At 37.1% G+C, this 18,349-nt stretch overlaps 1 protein-coding gene across 4 annotated transcripts in view; it reads right to left on the reverse strand.

Moving 5' to 3' along the window:
- Positions 1–18,349, reverse strand: part of tnpo1 (transportin 1) — a 50,503-nt gene that overhangs the window by 8,785 nt on the left and 23,369 nt on the right. For all 4 annotated transcript variants that reach the window (XR_011015535.1, XR_012406922.1, XM_685987.7 and 1 more), the window contains exons 6-19: positions 15,741–15,822; positions 15,390–15,512; positions 12,871–12,989; positions 12,623–12,683; positions 11,044–11,215; positions 10,788–10,940; positions 8,995–9,220; positions 6,866–7,037; positions 6,491–6,577; positions 5,315–5,422; positions 5,024–5,182; positions 2,791–2,878; positions 2,587–2,685; positions 2,400–2,495 (exon numbers count right to left, since the gene is read on the reverse strand). Coding sequence is in view for 2 of the 4 variants with exons in the window: in XM_685987.7 (XP_691079.2) it covers positions 2,400–2,495; positions 2,587–2,685; positions 2,791–2,878; positions 5,024–5,182; positions 5,315–5,422; positions 6,491–6,577; positions 6,866–7,037; positions 8,995–9,220; positions 10,788–10,940; positions 11,044–11,215; positions 12,623–12,683; positions 12,871–12,989; positions 15,390–15,512; positions 15,741–15,822 (1,745 nt within the window). In the remaining 2 variants the exon portion in view is untranslated. The remainder of the gene's footprint in view (positions 1–2,399; positions 2,496–2,586; positions 2,686–2,790; positions 2,879–5,023; positions 5,183–5,314; positions 5,423–6,490; positions 6,578–6,865; positions 7,038–8,994; positions 9,221–10,787; positions 10,941–11,043; positions 11,216–12,622; positions 12,684–12,870; positions 12,990–15,389; positions 15,513–15,740; positions 15,823–18,349) is intronic.

The following is an 18,349-nucleotide window of genomic DNA, read 5'->3' on the forward strand; positions in this document are numbered from 1 at the left end:
GCTACCTTTATTTTTGTTACTATTCTTAACAATTGTGATATTCTACAGTTGTTGTTAATAATATCAGTGTGACGACAAAGCTGCATTTTCAGCATCATTACTTCAGTGTTACTTGAATATAGAAATAATTCAAGAAACATTTACGGTTATGATCAATGCTGAAAAGTATGAACCAGTGACTTTTGTTATTTGTTTTGCAGGACTCTCAGTTTAGACAGTTCAATAGAACTGCATTTAAGCATATTTAGTATTTTTTGTGACAATGTAAAAGCCTTTGATGTCATGTTTGATAAATTTAACATCGATCTGGGTTGCGTTTTCAAAAACCATCTTTAGTTAACTAAGGTTCGCTCGTTACAAACATAGTTTGTTAATTTGGTGTTTCCCAAATCCGTCATTCCAATGAACATTCGCAAACTGCATAGCAAACTTGTGCGCTAGTAACTACAACTCTAGAGCTAGTTAGAAGCATAGTTCCTGGCTGTGTTCTATTCCCAGTTCTCCCCCTTATGCCCTATTTATTTAGAACGTTCCAACATTTAAACTCGGAATGATTAAAAAAAAAAAAACATTAAAGTCATCTCTTCTAGGTGTAATTTGCTTCAAAAATATTTTTACAGTTCAGTTTTACCAATTTTTATATTGACAATTGTGTTGCCTTCATGGTGCACTTTGAAATCATCTATGCCATTTTGAACGCAGCCATGGCTCATAACGAAAGTTATAGGTGACCTATTATTTAAAAGCGGAATTTACATTACGTCTCCAAATCTTTTGTAAACAAAAATATATGGCATATGTTAATGGTTTTAATTTAAAGTAGGTTATTTATTCGGAAATGTATCTGTATATGACATGGGCCTGTTGGTCAGAAGATTTCTGCAGTGGTTTGAATGTGTAATTATAAAAGTCGATTTTTACAATAAATAAAAAATGAATAAACAACATTCTACTTAATAATGATAATAATTTTTATAATTATTCTTATTATCATTAAGTAGGATTTTTTTCATTTCTTAATAAATAGAATACTGTAAATTAGGCCGACAACCATTAACGATTTATATATGTGATTAGAATGTGTTAGCTTAGTAATTTTATTTGGAATATTCTTAATAATATATGTAAAGGAAACATAGGCCCTATTTGTGCCGTTTACATATATATTAATTAATATGAAAAACAAGTGCTTGTTTTTACCAAAACTAATATTGGATTTTTTTTAATGTGTGTGCGTGAAAAACAATATATTTGCAGAAGAAATGTATGGGGTTTTGAATTTGAAAATATTTTGTTACTCCACCCCGTTTAGAGCATCATGGATGTTTTACGTTACAACTAACGTGGTTCAAACGATGGATCTGTGACAGAGAAACTACGGTTTTGGGAAACACTCAAAACTACATAGTTCTTTTCCCAAATGATGCATCGTGCTATGATAGTTCAGCCGTGAGTTATGTCGTTGTTTAGGAAACGCATCCCTAACCGATTCCAAACTTTTGAATATTAGCATGCTATTTATCTATGCCATGTGCTTGCTTTCCATTTTGAAACGAACAGTATTTGCAACACGACCAATCAAGACATCAGCAATCCTGCATCAAACGTTAGCCGTCCTTAACTAAACAACATTCAACATCTATTGGCAGATATGCATTCACATTGAAAAAGAAAAGTAACTAAAACAACAGAAATAAATCGACAAACAGGAACACATCTACAAGTACCCTTGTTTCTGTAGGAGTATGTTAGAAACGTTACACTTCACCCATTCATTTTAAAAGGGTGGCCGGCTTTTGTGGCTTTAATTTGAGCTGTCCAATCAGAGTGGAGTGTAACTGGGAAATCATTTGAGAGGTACAGGTGCTATACATTCATCTAAACACCACAGAATAGATTTAGATCTGAGTTTAGACGTTTTAATTAAATGGGAAATAAAAGACTATTTAAAATTAAGCTCTTCGTGAAGAAAAACAAAACAATTCAATCCAATCGCTGGTTTTACATTCATCCTTGTTTGTAAAATCTCACTGATGCTTGCAGCTCCATTATGATCATATTAACTCTACTCTCTGACATGGAACTCAATGTTTTATTAATCCACTTCAGTCAATACCACAGATGGACTGTTACAAGGTCTGTTATATTCATCAGAAGCGAAAATACGATGAGGAAACAGACTTTAAGACTTTAAATTGCTCCTGTTTATATTAGCTACACAGAATACTGTGCATATTGAAGATATTCACCAAACCTTGTAAGGTCCACTTCCTGGAGTTTGTATGGAGATTATTAAGCACTGCAGAATGGGAACTGGGGGGAGGGGAGTTTGGGACAGAGAGGGAACAGAAACCTCTTGTGAGGGGGTCAGTCTGCTCTAGCACCCCCTCAGATGGTACCTGTGTTCTCCAGCAGAGTCTTGGGTGTGTTGGGTCTGTTTATAATCTCCACAAGCTGCTGTAAAACCAACGGGACGTACGGCTGCATCTCAGAACCTAAACACAGAGAGATATACAGCGTGTGTTTTAAAGAAGGTGTGATGAAATCAGTGAACCGAATAGCTGAAAATGATGATGAAACGTTTACCCATTTGAATGGAGATTTCTCCAATGGCCCATGTTGCGTTGTTGCAGACTGATATCAATTCTGGGTTTAGGTTTGTGCCCAAGATAGGCATGAAGTTTGCTAGAGGGGAGAGATTAAAGCGAACAGACATAATGAAAATTTGAAGAGCCTGAAGGTAAACAGAGAAGGTTCAAACGGAGTGTCAGGGGATGTGTAAAAGCATACCGATGCAAGGTTTGACATGCTGGAAACTGGCTTTGGTTAAATCTCCCAACAGAGCGAAAGAACTCTGCCGAACCTCTGGCATTTTATCCTGAGAAAATACAGCAAATGAAAAAACATCTTTTTTTTGTAACATTCATTTTGCTCCGGCTTCATCCCTTTATTCATCAGGGGTCGCCACAGTGGAATAAACTGCTTGAAACCCATACAAACACAGGGAGAACAAGCAAACTCCACACAGAAATGCCAACTGACCCAGCTGGGACTCGAACCAGTGACCTTCTTGCTGTGAGGCAACTGTGCTAACCACTGAGCCACCGTGGCGCCCGATTCGTGTAACATTAGAAGGCTAAAGCTGTTTTCATGAGCTTGTTTTCTTCATTCGCGTTCAATACTGTCCAAAAATAACCTGTCTTTGCTATTCTCATTTCTTGCATCTCTTGTAATGCATCTGCAACAATGGCTCTCTGTTCATATAGTGATTTGTTGGTAAATCTGGAGACAAATGCACTATACAGAGAAACTGTTGTCATCTTCTCTGTCGTTAACTGGATATAGTGACAAACAGCTGCAGAAAGCGCATAGATACAAACCTATCACAGCTCAGACCAAAAACTACACTATCAGTCTATTGTCTGTGCTAAGCACGAGTTTTTTAGTCAAAAATTTGATCAATTTAAAAGTATATAAAATGCAGAGAATTTTACAAAAACTAAATAAATGCTGTTCGTTGTTCATTAAAAACAATCCAATAAAAAGTTTAAGTTTTCCACAAAGTAAGCACTTTTAAACACTGATAATTGTTCTCAACCAGTAAATTAGCATATTTTAATGATTTAGGAAAGAGTATGTCACACTGAAGCCTGGAGGCTGGAGTAATTCAGACTTCCAATTACAGAAATGTAATTTCAGAAAGCATTTCTTTAACATTGTATAGATTTTTTGTCCTAATACTGCTGCTTTTAATGCTTTGTTATAAAAAAAATGTAGCCTTTGTAAATAAAAAAGATGTCTTTCAAAAACATAAAAATCTGAACAATGGTGTACATAAACAGAACTGGGAGGTAGGGGAGGAACTGATTTTGAAGTCAAACAAAACAAATTAATCAAACATGCCTAAAATAATTATAAGAACTTGAAAATGCCATTAGGTTAAGGCTCCATTTACACTTAATACATTTTTGTTTAGAATGAATTTGAGTTTTAGAATGAAAACGATCCACGTTCACACTTGCTATTCACCTAGTGTTTCTGAAAAGATCTCAATCCACACTACACCGCTGAAAACGCACATCACGTGACTACACACATATCCGGCATGCTCTGCAGCGTATGCGCACGTCTGAGCTCCATGTAGTCAGCGGGTGCTTTGAGCAGCAGGTGAGAGCAGCACAGGTACGACAGTTCATCAAGGATCTTCTGCTGGATTTCATCGCACTATAGTTCTTAAACGTGATATTTAATTCATCTTGTCTCTATTTAACGACGTTTTGGTCTTTTGAATCAATTACTTGATCTCAGGTGTTTTGGTTGAGCGTAAATATAAGTTAATATAATAATTTATGTAACCACATACACTGATTCTGTACATTTGACTGATTGCTTGCAAAAAATTTACAAACGTATTGTATGTTATACTTTTATAATGGCCATTATTGATTATTAAATGTGATATTCAGCAAAAGAGAAGGTATGTTTTGTATTTTTCAATGAATGAAAATTAAGAGTAATGTTATAGGCTTCATTTTGTTATGAATACGCATACAGTGGAGATGACGGTAATATAAATATGTACAATGCCTCAACATTTTTGGGTGTCTGTTAAGTTCATATCAAAATGAAAATAGGCAGCTCCTTATATCATGTTTTAGGTTTATTGTTAAGGTAGTGAAACAATGTAGCCAGGGTGAGTTTGCTTTCCATATCCTTGAGGAAAGGGTGCAAGACTGAAATTTGTGCACTTAATATTGAGGAAAAAGCCCCACTTAGATCTGTTTTTAGTCTCATTTTTCCTTGATCCACACTGATACGGAGCAGCAGCTTTTTACCAAACCAAAACAAACTCTTTAGCGTTTCCATAAAGCTCCATTTTCAGAACACGAAACACCGGGGTAGTGTGGATGTTAGGCATAACTGAAGCAAAACTTAAGCGTTTTAAAACTAAAATGTATTTATGTAAATGGGCCCTAAATATCATTCCTCTGTGCTGCAAATACTTGCTATGTTATAGAGTTACCTGCATGCACTGGTACATAAGTGTGAGAATGTTGCTTCGTGCAACCAGCTGTTCAATGTTCCCGCCGAGACCCTCTGCTAAACCACTGAGCAGATCCAGAGCCACAATCATGAAATCTTTATCAGGAGCTTCATAATACTCGGGCTGATTCTGGTGGAGCTGCATGAGACAGAGAGAGAAAAAACATGTTATCTCCATTTTGTTGGACAGAACAACTCATCAGTATATTTTTCTTTAGCGTTACAGAAAGATGATGTGAGGGTGTGTGGGTGTGTGTGTGTGGTCTCTCACCACAGCCTGGGCGAGTGTTTTCTGCACCAAGTTGACACAGCGTTGATATACGGGTTCACAGTATGGCAGAAAGCCACTCTGAAGAGCAGTGGCCACAGATGAGAGACACTGAAAAAGGAAAGCAAGATCAATCATTTCTTCTTCTGAATCATAATCATCAAGGAAAAACGCTGACATGCAGAATTATAAACAATACAAATATTTCCTGTGACTTCTGACAGTTTGTTTTTTAAACTTCATTCGTGCACACATACACTGACATTTAAAATGTAAAGTAAGATTTTTTTACAATTTCATAAAGAACTTAATCTTATTCAGCAGAAATTAATGAAATTGATAAAAAGTTACAGTATAAAGGGATGTAAAAAAACAAAAACAAACTGTGATGTTCATTTATACTTTCCTTTTCGTCTAAGAAAAATGCATTACTGTTTACACAACAACATTAAACAGCACAACCAGATAATCGAGCACCAAATCAGCATATCAAAATGATTTCTGAAGGATAATGTCACTCTGAAGACATTGAGTAATGACAATACAGCTTTACAGCACAGGAATAAATAACATTTAAGAATGTATTAAAATGAGAAAGAAAGAAAGAAAAACACAAACAGTAGTAAAAACACACTAAATGAAACATAAACGGCTCACGATTAGAATGAACAGCACATCAGCCAGCAGAGTATCAATAACCGAGTTTTATTGGTCATTTTTGTAAATTGCATAGCTTACATACCTGTGTGTGTGTTAAAGAGCCGCTGAGCTAACAGCTGACAGGCCGGGAAAACACACACACACACACACGGTATTTCTGATGGCAGACACGTGAACTAGGAGAACATTTTTTTCTTGTGCTTGAACCACATCTGACAGACTATAACGGCTCTAACATACACCTCTAAGTTTTGTGTCACAAAAACACTCCGTAATCCATTAAAAACGCCACTGAACCACATTTTTGGAGCGCAAATTATCTATTGTAAACGCTGTAAAAGAAAGTTCTAACCATTCTACCAGAAGACGCTGGTCGCTATGGTGCCATCAATGGAGCAGCCAAAAAAAGGTCTATATTGCAGATAAATTTCCAATAATGTGCAGCCCAAGTTAAACTAGACATTTTAAACAGTAATTTTGTATCAAAATTGAAAAGAAATTGAAATTGTAGATCAATACCTCTAGCAAGGGAAACAGATCTTTATCTTCATCTTTCAGTTGGTTCCATTTTTGTATCAATGGAGGCATCAGCATCTGAATATATTCCTGCGCACAGAGCACAGCACATGTGAACATGCATGCAGTCTTAATTCATGTCTGTATTATAAAAATATACAGTCAGTTATTGCAAAAAAACTTCAAGAAAAAAAATCTAAATAAATGTTGAATATGGCTGCTTTTTATATTTATATTCTAAATAATTTAACCAATTACGAACAGGAGAAATTAAAATGTATTATTTTACCAGATATCTGTGCATGCGTGTGACCAGTTTATGAAATATGTGCTCCAGATATGCAAAGTGTTTGTGTGCATTAGTATTTGTGTAATTACTGGTTTGTTGAGATGATGGCCCACAGAGTCAGCCAGAGTGCCGATGGCGTCATAGAGGATGAGCAGGTTTTTGTGCTGATATTTACTGAAAGCAAAGACCAACGTGTCCAAAATATAAGCGAGGTACGGCACCAGCTCAGTGCAGGCCTCCTCTTCAAGAGTAGCAAAGGCACTGTGGGAAGACAAGAGCGTTTGAAAGAGTTAAAAGAAAGTTTAAAAAGATAATAATCTCAGATAATAAAATCACAATCTAGCACAGTGGTTTCATACTCATTTTTACTCATGGCCACTTTACCTGAAACACCTAGTTAGAAATGTGACTACTCCTTAACATACTGTTAAATAATTGTTTCTTTATTCCATTGGAACATTGAAGTGACAAATAAATAAATATATATATTGATACATGCAAAACATTACTTATTTTAATTATTTTATTATGAATCTTTTATCAGGTACCCTACCCGAAATACACATTATAATACACATTACTCCATCAAAGTAATTAACAAAGACAAATCTTTACCTCGGAATTAAAAGGTTCTATCTGCATTCTGAATGATTTTGAGATGTTGAGCTTCAAAGTTTTTGCATTCCATATAGCAAACAGTATGTGTATAACATTTGTTTACAAAATGAAAAAGTCTTGTAAACAATGTAAACAACTTATTAAAAAACATCCCATAATGTAAATAAGTTGTCATGTAATAAGAATATGTCAATAACTCAATTTTGACAAAAATGTCAGATAGAACCTTATAATTCTAAAAAACAAAATATCATCCGACACAAGTCATTACTTTTCTCCAAAAGTTTTTGGCTTTCAAATAAAATGCTGTTCAAAACTTTTTGTTATATTTGAGACAAGCAGAACTATGAAACTACTATAAAACAAATCATTTTCTAAAAAGAAATACACATTATGGACAGTGTTTATACACATTTTTTCTAATACACAAGTTCCATGCCTTTTACACGACTCTAAGGCACATATTCCTGACTCAATGTTTGATGTAATGTCTATGAATAGAAAATGCATTTTTATAATGGCATATAATAAAATACATAACATTCTATGTACTTTATAATGCAAAATAACATTTACTTAAATAAGATTTACACTTTGAGAGTATGTGATTGGCCAAGAACAGACGCTGTGACAACTAACTCCACCCTTAAGCATAATTTATACACCAAATAGTAGAATAATAATGAAGTTCAAGAGTTCACACTTATATAATGCTCGACTATGATAGCAGGTTTGGCAAGCTGTCTGGGGAGAGAACCGGAGTACCCGGGGAAAACCCATGCAAAAAAAGGGGAGAACATGCAACCTCTGCACAGAGAGAACCAACTGGCTCAATTAGAACTAGAACCATTGGCCCACCCGCTGTGAGGCAGCAGCGCCAGCCACTGAGCTGCCGTGTCACCAAATCATAGAATTGAGGAGAAGGGAAGGAGAGGGGGAGTTTTCCAAAATGAAGATTGGGAATAAAATTTATGCAGAATATTTAGAGTATTTTTGGAATTATCTGATAGGCTAGCAAATGATCAGCAATAAGGATCAGCTGTAGTCAATCATATCACAACCTCCTCTCAAAATCAGTTTGTGAAACTTCACAAAACAACTGAAAAAAAAAATGATAGAAAATGTCTTGTAGAGTAAATTAAATTTATTATTTAAAAAATATTCAAATATAGATATTTGTTAAACAAATTTTCATGACTTTTCCAAACTTCTGTGGGTTTATTTGTTTTTTCCAAAACTTTTCCAGGCTTGGAAAATAGCACGTCAAAATGTCATGTAGATGTAGTTCATAGTCAACATGCCATATTAAGCAGCACCAAATGTGAAGCACTGCATTACTCACAGGACGCTTTCACACACATTTTCCACTAGAGTCCCTTGAATTTGAGCAAAAGACACGACTGAAACTAATTCTGTGATTTTGAAGCAATCAGCGCCACCTAGTTTGCATTGACTTTTCATATAATTTCTACTCACATGAATAAATACTCACAGTTGGTGTGAATCAAAAGCTCTCACAATCATAAAAAAATGATTTGGCAGATGGGCCTAAAGTTTGACTCCTCAGATCTAGTGGCATAGCAATGCAGCAGATGCTCACCTGCAGGCGGCCTCTTGGACGCGCTTGTTGCTGTCGAGTATCCGTTTGAGCAGTTCTGTCATGAGTGGTTTGAGGTAGGTGTCGGGAGGCTGACTGACAACCCAGTGTGCGTAGCGGCTCAGAGTCCAGCAAGTGATGGATCGAACCAGTGCTTTCTTATCAGACAGACACAGAACCAGATGAGGAATCAACTCTGGCAAGTAGGGGATCATTCCCTGCATACAGCCTGAGGCAGACAAGAAAAAAACAAACACTTTGCAATAAAAATAAATAAAATTTGCTGAAACTACATGGACTGTTCTGTTTTAAAGCTGCTTGTAATTACAATTCTTTTAAGAAGTAGAGTAAATGACGAATAGCTACTTATTAGTAATACATGCTACTTAATCTTAAAATCAAGTATTTGTGAGATGCAGTTGCATTTGGTAAGACATTAGAACTCATTTAACTGGTTAATAGTGAGAGTTAAGATGCTAATTATCTTTGTAATAATCAAATAATATTGTTTAAAACAAATGAAAACACTACAGTTTCAACATTGATAAGAAATGTTTGTTACACTTTATCTAAAAGGTGTTCTTATTACCAAGTATTAATTCAGCAACTGAGTAATCGTAATTAACTATGTATACAGTTATACACAGTACATTTATACATAGTTCATTCATAGTTCAGTTATATATTTCGCGGTCTCGCAGTTTTCTTTTTCAGTGCAATTTGACATGCTTTTTTTTTTTTTTTTTTTTTTTACAGCGCATTGTGTTCTGTGTCCTGATTGGCAGTTGACCATTGTCATTTAATCCCCTCCATGTCTCGTACAGTACAGAATGCATTCAGCTCGCCAAATTTACATAAATCTTTGATCGCTAGCAGAACGAGTTTCAACAAGGATGCAAAAAGGGTTGTATCTGTTCGCAGCTTGACCATCGTAAAGAGCTTGACACACCGGATGCGCCACGCCACACAGTGCCATGCAAACATAGGTTTCAGGGTACGCACACCAGCGCCGCAAGTCGGCAGCTGCCTGCGATGCCCAGCTACGACTTGGCACACTGTTCATATTTCTGCCGCACCACAAAGCAGGATCTGAATAATCTCATTTTAAATAACATGCGAATGTGCGCGTCCGTGTTTACTCCCAACTGTCATGTGCACGGCGCATCTGCTGTGACCCCCTTAAGGATGGAGTCTGCTTTAGCTTTGTGGATCAGTGACTGCAGGAAAACATTACTCTGCATGCCAATATTCTACGCAATATTTATGATCCTTTTGCTGACAGCGATGAATCTTTGGTTTAATTCTATAATACTTGACATATTTTTCTACGAAAGTTTGGACTTTGAGAGTTTTAAACAAAAGAGAAAAGTGTGAAAATGTTTATGTCTGTCTGAGAAATGTGTGAGAGGGGTTTTCAGCCTTAAAACATCTATAATAATTGTAAAAAATAAATCTGTCTACTTTGCGGATTTCACCTATCGCTGGCTATTTTTAGAACATAAATCCTGCAATAAACGAGGGACCACTGTACTTATTAAATAGTTAGGCTTAGAATAGAGGTTAGGCCTAGTGTTAATTGCATGCAATTATGCACACTTAAATATTATTACTAAAGTAAGTACATAGAACATGCGTGACAAGGACACCTTAAAAAAAAAGTATTACCAAATTCTTTCTTAGGCACCAATCTAAATATGATTTCTAAAGGATCGTGTGATGCTGAAGACAGGAGTAATGATGCTGAAAAATCAGCTTTGACATCCTAAATCACGAGTTTGTGGACAATTTTTGAATACCTTCAGCAATGGCTCCCAATACAAGTATGCCGGACTCTTTAATAAGCCACTCTGGGTGGAACAGCAGCTCTTTTAGCAGAGGAAGAATATGCAGCAGCAAATCATCTCTGAAAACATTGGCCAGGACATCCAGAGCAGCTGCTGAACATTTCCCTACACAGATCAGAAAAAATCAAGTAGACACAAAGAAATTGCCTTTATGAATGCCAATTTCAAAGAATTCAAAGCATCGTTTCTAAACTGCTTAGTTTCTCACTCAAGTTCCAGTCTGAGATGGTTTCATCATCATCCAAATCATCTTCATCATCGTCATCTTCCTCAATGGAGTCTCCACCCTCGTGTTGTTGGGCAACAGTGCGCGAGCGATGAAATCTTGGCCGAATGTCCTGCTCGTTGTCTGGAATTGCTTCATCTTCCTCAACATCCCCCTAAGGGCAAGTACTTTATTATTACTTTGACAAGAACACAACTGGATGCACAACACAGCATTTGCACCTTTTTATTTGTTATTTTCTGCCAGCTTATTTTGAGTTTAAAACAATGATTTAATGTTTTCTCAATGTCATGTATTCTGCATTTATAGTTTTATAACTCTTAAAGAGAACACACAACCTGGATGCCATAAATGTAAATTATGTCTCAAAGAAAATCATTCCTTCATTTTATTATCGGCTTAGTTCCTTTATTAAACTGGGGTCACCACAGCGGAATGAACCGCCAACTTATCCAGCACATTTACACAGTGGATGCCCACAGTGGATGCCCCAGCTGCAACCCATCTCTATGAAACTTCCATACACACTCATTCACACACATACACTACGGACAATTTAGCTCTCCCAATTCACCTGTACTGCATGTATTTAGACTGTGGGGGAAACCGGAGCATCCAGACGAAACCCACGCGAACGCAGGGAGAACATGCAAACTCCACACAGAAATGCCAACTGACCCAGCCGAGGCTTGAACCAGCAACCTTTTTGCTGTGAGGCGACGGCACTTCCAACAGGACACACACAATGTCATAAAGTGTAAATCAACTCAGGCTGGTTTCTTGAACATGACAAAGATTTCACTGTATTCAAATGTTCTCCACAGTCACCAGATCCCGATCCAATAGAGCACATTTGAGATGTGATGGAATGGAAGATTCGCATCATGGATGTGCAGCCGACAAATCTGCAGGAACTGCGTGATGTTATCATGGCAATATGGACCAAAATCTCTGAGGAATTTTTCCTGTGCCTTGTTGAATCTATGCCACAAAGGATTAAGGCAGTTCTGAAGGCAAATGCCCTCCAATATCGAGTGAATTGATAAACGACAGGATGTAAACGCATGTCAATCGCTGAAGGAGAAAGTACAAGCTTATTTATGGAGAAACCTGACCTGAATGGTCCGTTTCCCTGCAGTCATGAAAGTGTCCAGTTTTCTCCAGTTAAATTCAATGCAGCAGCTAAGACTGATATTAACAAGTGTCAGTGTGTTTATTGTTTAGCATTTCTTTTCTTTGCCTTTTCTCAATGTGGATTTCAATTGATATCAAGAAGCATAACACCTTGTAGGGGAGGGGAAATCAATGCCAGTAAAGATTAACATTACTTTGATTTAAAATTAAAACCGAAAGTGGCATCGCTTCAAGTATTTTATATTCTGAGTTGTGTTAAAATAGTAACAGGCAATGCCAGCAGCTCACCATGTGCATGCGTACACAAATCACAGGTCTTTTATTTGGTCCAGTCTGATCCACAAATGTGTGTTTTATCTCTTATTTATTTCAGTTTGGAGAGATCCACTCTAAAATATTATTTTGAACCAGAGAGAGAAAAACTGACCTTCAACAGGATTATGTCAATCTCAGAGTATTTCATTCCATTTACAAGAACTGGTGTCAATCTGCGAAAGAAAGAAAGAAAGAAAGAAAGAAAGAAAGAAAGAAGTTACTTGTTCAGATAATGAACTTAAGCAAGCTACAACTTGTCTGGTTGCTGGATTGTATTATAATAGCATGCAACTTAATAGATTCTTTTTGTTTTCATTAAAATGATTGTGCGCGTGTCTGAATGTGTTCGCTCATGCTCACTTGGGCAGATGTCCACAAAGAACCTCCTTACACACCGGCTGTTCAGCAAGTGTGAGCCAAAACTCGCAGGCCTCCAGAGCAACATTTTCATCCTGATCCTGCGTCCTCTGCAACATGTACTAACAGATAGAAAGAGGTTGTGAATCTAACAGAAAACTATTACTAAAACATAAGCCTACAGCATATTTTAGTTCGAATTGCTTACATTATTTACTTAATTAAAGACCTGTCCTGCTAAATTTAAAGAGGGTATTAAATACAAAATTCGAAAGAAGTCATATTTATTTTAATACAACATGTTAAGAACAAGAGTCACAAAGCGCTTTGATAGCCTTCTAAAAACCTTAATACTTTGTTGGTGCTGCTTTGGCAGCAATTACAGCCACAAGTCTTTTTGAATATGACGCCACAAGCGTGGTACACCTGTCTTTGGGAATTTTTGCCTATTTCTCTTTGCAGTGCCTCTCAAGTTCTATTAGGTTGGATGGAAAGTGATGGTGTACAGTCATTTCCAGATCTCTCTAGAGATGTTCAATAGGATTTAGGTCTGGGCTCTGGCTGGGCCACTCAAGGACACCGAGTTGTTGTAAAGCCACTCCATTGATATTTTGGCTGTGTGCTTTGGGTCATTGTCCTGCAGGAGGATGAACTGTCGCTCCAGACTAAGGTCAGGAGTAATCGAAGCAGGTTTTCATTCAGGATGTCTCTGTACATTGCTGCATTCATCTTTCCCTCTATCCTGACTAGTCTTCCAGTTCCTGCTGCAGAAAAACATCCCCACAGCATGAGGCTGCCACCACCACGCTTCACTGTAGAGATGGTATTAGCCTGGTGATGAGCGGTGCCTGGTTTTCTCCTAACGTAACGCCTGGCATTCACTCCAAAGAGTTCAATCTTAGTCTCATCAGATCAGAGAATTTAGTTTATTATAGTCTGAGGGTCCTTCAGATGCCTTTTGGCAAATTCCAGGCGAGGAGTGGCTTCAGTCTGGCCACTCTACCCTACAAGCCTGATTGGTGGATTGCTGCACAGATGGTTGTCCTTCTTTAAGGTCCTTCTCTCTCCACAAAAGAATGCTGGAGCTCAGACAGAGTGACCATCAAGTTATTGATCACCTCCCTGACTAAGACCATTCACCCCAGATCACTCAGCTTAAATGGCTGGCCAGCTATAGGAAGAGTTCTAGTGATTCCAAACATCTTCCACTTACGGATGATGGAGGCCACTGTGCTCATTGGAAATTTTTCTGTAACCTTCCCCAGCCTTGTGCCTCAAGACAATCCTGTCTCAGAGGTCTACAGACAATTCCTTTGTCTTCATGCTTGGTTTGTGCTTTGACATGCACTGTCAACCCTGGGACCTTATATAGACAGGTGTATGCCATTTCAAATCATGTCCAATCAACTGAATTTACTACAGGTAAACTCCAATTAAGCTGCTGAATTATCTCAAGAATTATCAGTGAAAATAGAATGTTCTTGATCTCAATTTAAAGCTTCACGACAAAGGCTGTGAATACCTATGTACATTGTACATGGGATTTTTCAGTTTTTTTATTTTTAATAAATTTGCAACAATTTAAACAAAGTTTTTTTCACATTGTCATTACGAGGTATTGTGTGCAGAATTAAGAGTAAATAAATGAATTTAACCCATTTTGGAATAAGGCTGTAACATAAAAAAATGAAAAAGCAGTGAAAAAGTGAAAAAAGTGAAGCGCTATGAATACTTTCTGGATGCACTGTACGTGTTGTGATAAGTATTTCTTTGTATCTCTGTCTAATGCTGCCTGGCAGAAGAGATATTACATCTCAATGGGACATTCCTGGTTAAATAAGTAAATAAATGAAATTTACAACCAAATTGTAAAATGAAGACCTAAAAAACACACTCACAATTATAAAAAAAAAAACATTATCTTAGGCATAAGCAAGTTTGAACAAGTGAGTTTTCAGCTGCTTTTTTAAAATGTCCACAGAGTCTGCAGATCTCCGTTTCCTCAGTAACTACCTCAAGAGCACAGCCTCTTTTTATCTTTAATCTGGAATGTAAAACAATGACCATGAACTGATTTGAGGATTGTTCGAATTACATGGATGATGAATCTCTGTATATATTCATTTAGACTAAATCATTTTTTTTTATTAATTACAACTTTACAGTGAGTCAATGTAGAGAAATTAAAATAGGGGTTACATGAGATCTCTGACATAGTTAAAAGCTTAACAGCTGCAACCTTTGATGAATTTAACAGTGTTGGCTAAAAAAGGCTCACTAATTTCATTTTGCCAAACTAGTTCACAAAAATATAGTTGAAGAAAGTCCACAAGAGGCCACTGTTGATTTATTTTACCTGTGAGATTTGTTGGCAAAATTTACCAGAAAATTTTTATGACTGTTATAAATGATCAACTACAGCAGTATTTCACTCCTCCAGAGGTCAAGGTTCTCGCTTTCAGCGTTCATGTCAGAGAGTTATATTAGGGTTTTTATGAGGGTTGCAGGAGGCGGGATCTCACCTCAATGATGTTGTGCATATGTGGAAGGAGACGGTCTAGTCGCACTTCCAAAAGCATGACTAAAGCTCTGCACACATTCTTCCTCACTTCTGGCTCCTCATCCCCCGCCAGTGCAAACAGGTTCTGTAGCACAACAATGAACACATAAAAATGCATTTTCTATTTTTAGAACTCCACAACTTCCTCAAACAAAACTAGCATCAGAGAATATTGTGAGCATCTTATTTTTATTAGAATATAAGTCCCGTTTTTATCAGAAATGTGACTTATATTCTTTTGTGGCTTATACAATGCACTTAACATCAAGCGAGCAAAGCATGTTTAAAGGTTGTCAGTTTTTGGTTGTTGTACCTCAATGAAGGGGTCTATATGCAGCATTAGGGCTTGCGTTCTGCTGATGATGAACTGGTTCACACAGGCAATGGCATGAGACCTACAACAGACAACAAACACAGAACGCACACACAGTATGCAGTCAGAACAACTGACCCTTTTTATGTCCGTCAAGCTATATTCACTCGCTGTGCCGTTGTCAACTTGTGCACTCTCTGTTGAAATAATGAATAATGTCTGGAAAATATGTATGTTGATTTCAAACAGAATGGTCAGCAAATACATGTCCACATGCATTTGAATTACATACTCAGTATGAGAAAGTAAAGCTAGGCAATTAAAAAGAGCAAAGCTGAGATAAGAGACAGCATCAGAGAGCGGGCAGCTAGCTCTCTGCAACTCTCATATGGTCACTCACTGAAGCTAAGCAGGGCTGCGCCCGGTCAGTACCTGGATGGGAGACCACATGGGAAAGCTGGGTTGCTGCTGGAAGTGGTGTTGGTAAGACCAGCAGGTGGCGCCCAACCTGTGGTCCGTGTGGGTCCTAATGCCCCAATATAGTGACAGGGACTCTATTCTGTTCAGTGAGCGATGTCTTTCGAGGTTCTAACTTGTTAAAAATCCCAGTATGTCCTTCAAAAATAAGTAGTGGTTTAATCCTGGCGTCCTGACCAAATATGCCCACTGGCCTCTGTCTATCATGGCCTCCTCCCTATACCAAAAGTGGCTTCATCACACTGTCTCCTCTTAACCGATCAGCTGGTCTGTGGTGTGTGGTCTGGCACATTATGGCTGCCATCACGTCATCCAGGTGGATGCTGCACACTGGTGGTGGATGAGGAGATTCGCTCCCAAAAAAATGTGTAAAGTGCTTTGAGTGTCTAGAAAAGCGCTATATAAATGTACGGATTATTGTTAATATTATTATTATCACCCGTCTAAAAAAAAAAAACAGGCATTTTCCAAGACAAACAAAGATAATTTACATTTTTAGAGCTTACTGGATTACAAACAGTCATTGAGATGACAAGATTTGTGGGGTTTGTAGGCAATGTGGCTGGTCAGATCACCTGTCAATTTACTTTTGGTGAAAGGTCAATTGCTTGGGAATAGAATTGGGCTTATATAAGATTCTGACGGGATGATAACTTTGGATAAAATTATCACAGTTTCATGGTATTGTGAATACTGCTCTAAAATACATTCTCTTTAAATGTCTGGGTAAAAAACAACAGCTTTTTTCCCCTTTGAACAAAAAATATACACAGTATATTTTATTTTGAGAAACATTTGAAATATTTTGGGGCAGTAAACATGTCAGGCTAAATTATTCAAATAAATCCTTAATTCTGCTGTCTTCATTAGTTTCCAAAACACTGATTTCTTTACAATTTAAAACGGGATCTTTGGTAAAAATGTTGCCAGTTTTAAAACCTTGACTTTTCTAAATCACGGTATGCCTTAAAAATGGTTATCGTCCCATGCCTACTTGGGAAAATATATTACTCGAAATTAGGGATGTCAGAATATACCAATAGTGGAGATCTATAATGAAATCTAATGAAAAAAAAAGATAATATGAAGTTGATAATAAACATTAACATTATAAATTATCCATGGGGCACTCCAATACAGAAGGTGGCGCCACAATGGCATTCCAATACAGTAGCTGCACAAATTTGTTTGGCGTGTGTTATAAAACAAATCAAAAATTTTGCTGCTTGCCACAACAAGGGATAAAAATCGCCCCCAAAGGACACTGCTAGAATGTGAACAGTCATGTGTCGCCATATTGAAGTGTTGTTCCAAACCAAAGTGCTCAAAACCGACCACTTCATTACAAGATTAAGAAGTATATACTTTCTACTCCATTGAATTTTTGTTTAATTTCTGACTCTCATGGATAGGAGTGCAAGTTGTTTTTTCCAGTTTTTTGGTGCCTTACAACCTTTATCCCTTTCAAATATTTTTAAAAGGGATATATAAAATATATTTAAGTATGAGGCCTTCAGTTTGGGACACAGCAAATGGACAGTTATTACTACTGCACAAAACCTTGTGGAATACAACACACAAAACAAAGACACAGTGCAGGAGTTTTTTGAATTGCATTACAAGATGTGCAATTAAACATTCAGGTTAAAGGTTCACCATAAAATAAAAATTCATTTTTTTCGTCAATCCAGTCCCCTGAGACCTGCCTTGCCTTTAAACTAAAATGAAGATATTTTAGAAGAAATTCCAGACCTTACTAATCCTCCATAGTCAGTAACCATCCCCAGACGTTCAAAGTACAGAAAAAAAAAAGAAAAGAAAAAGATTTTCTCAAGTGACTTTAGTCGGGTCAATTGTAATCAAACAAAGCCTACATCTTCTCTCTCTACAGGTCAGGGTACGCATTTAATACAGGCAGTGTGATTTATTGCCATTAGAGTCAGCAGTGCAACATGCAAGCTTCGTATTGCCTGTAGTAAACACTCACACCCTGATCTGATGTGGAAGATATAGATGAACAAAGCCATTTTGTTTGTTTGTTTTTTTCTTTTTTGGTGGTGGTGGTCAAAAGTGTTCTCTGAGCTTTTTGTATGATTAAAGTTCAACCACTGAAGACACATGGAATGTTTTGA

The sequence above is a fragment of the Danio rerio genome, chromosome 5 (assembly GCF_049306965.1).
Source record: "Danio rerio strain Tuebingen ecotype United States chromosome 5, GRCz12tu, whole genome shotgun sequence".
In the NCBI taxonomy this organism is placed as follows: Eukaryota; Metazoa; Chordata; class Actinopteri; order Cypriniformes; family Danionidae; genus Danio; species Danio rerio.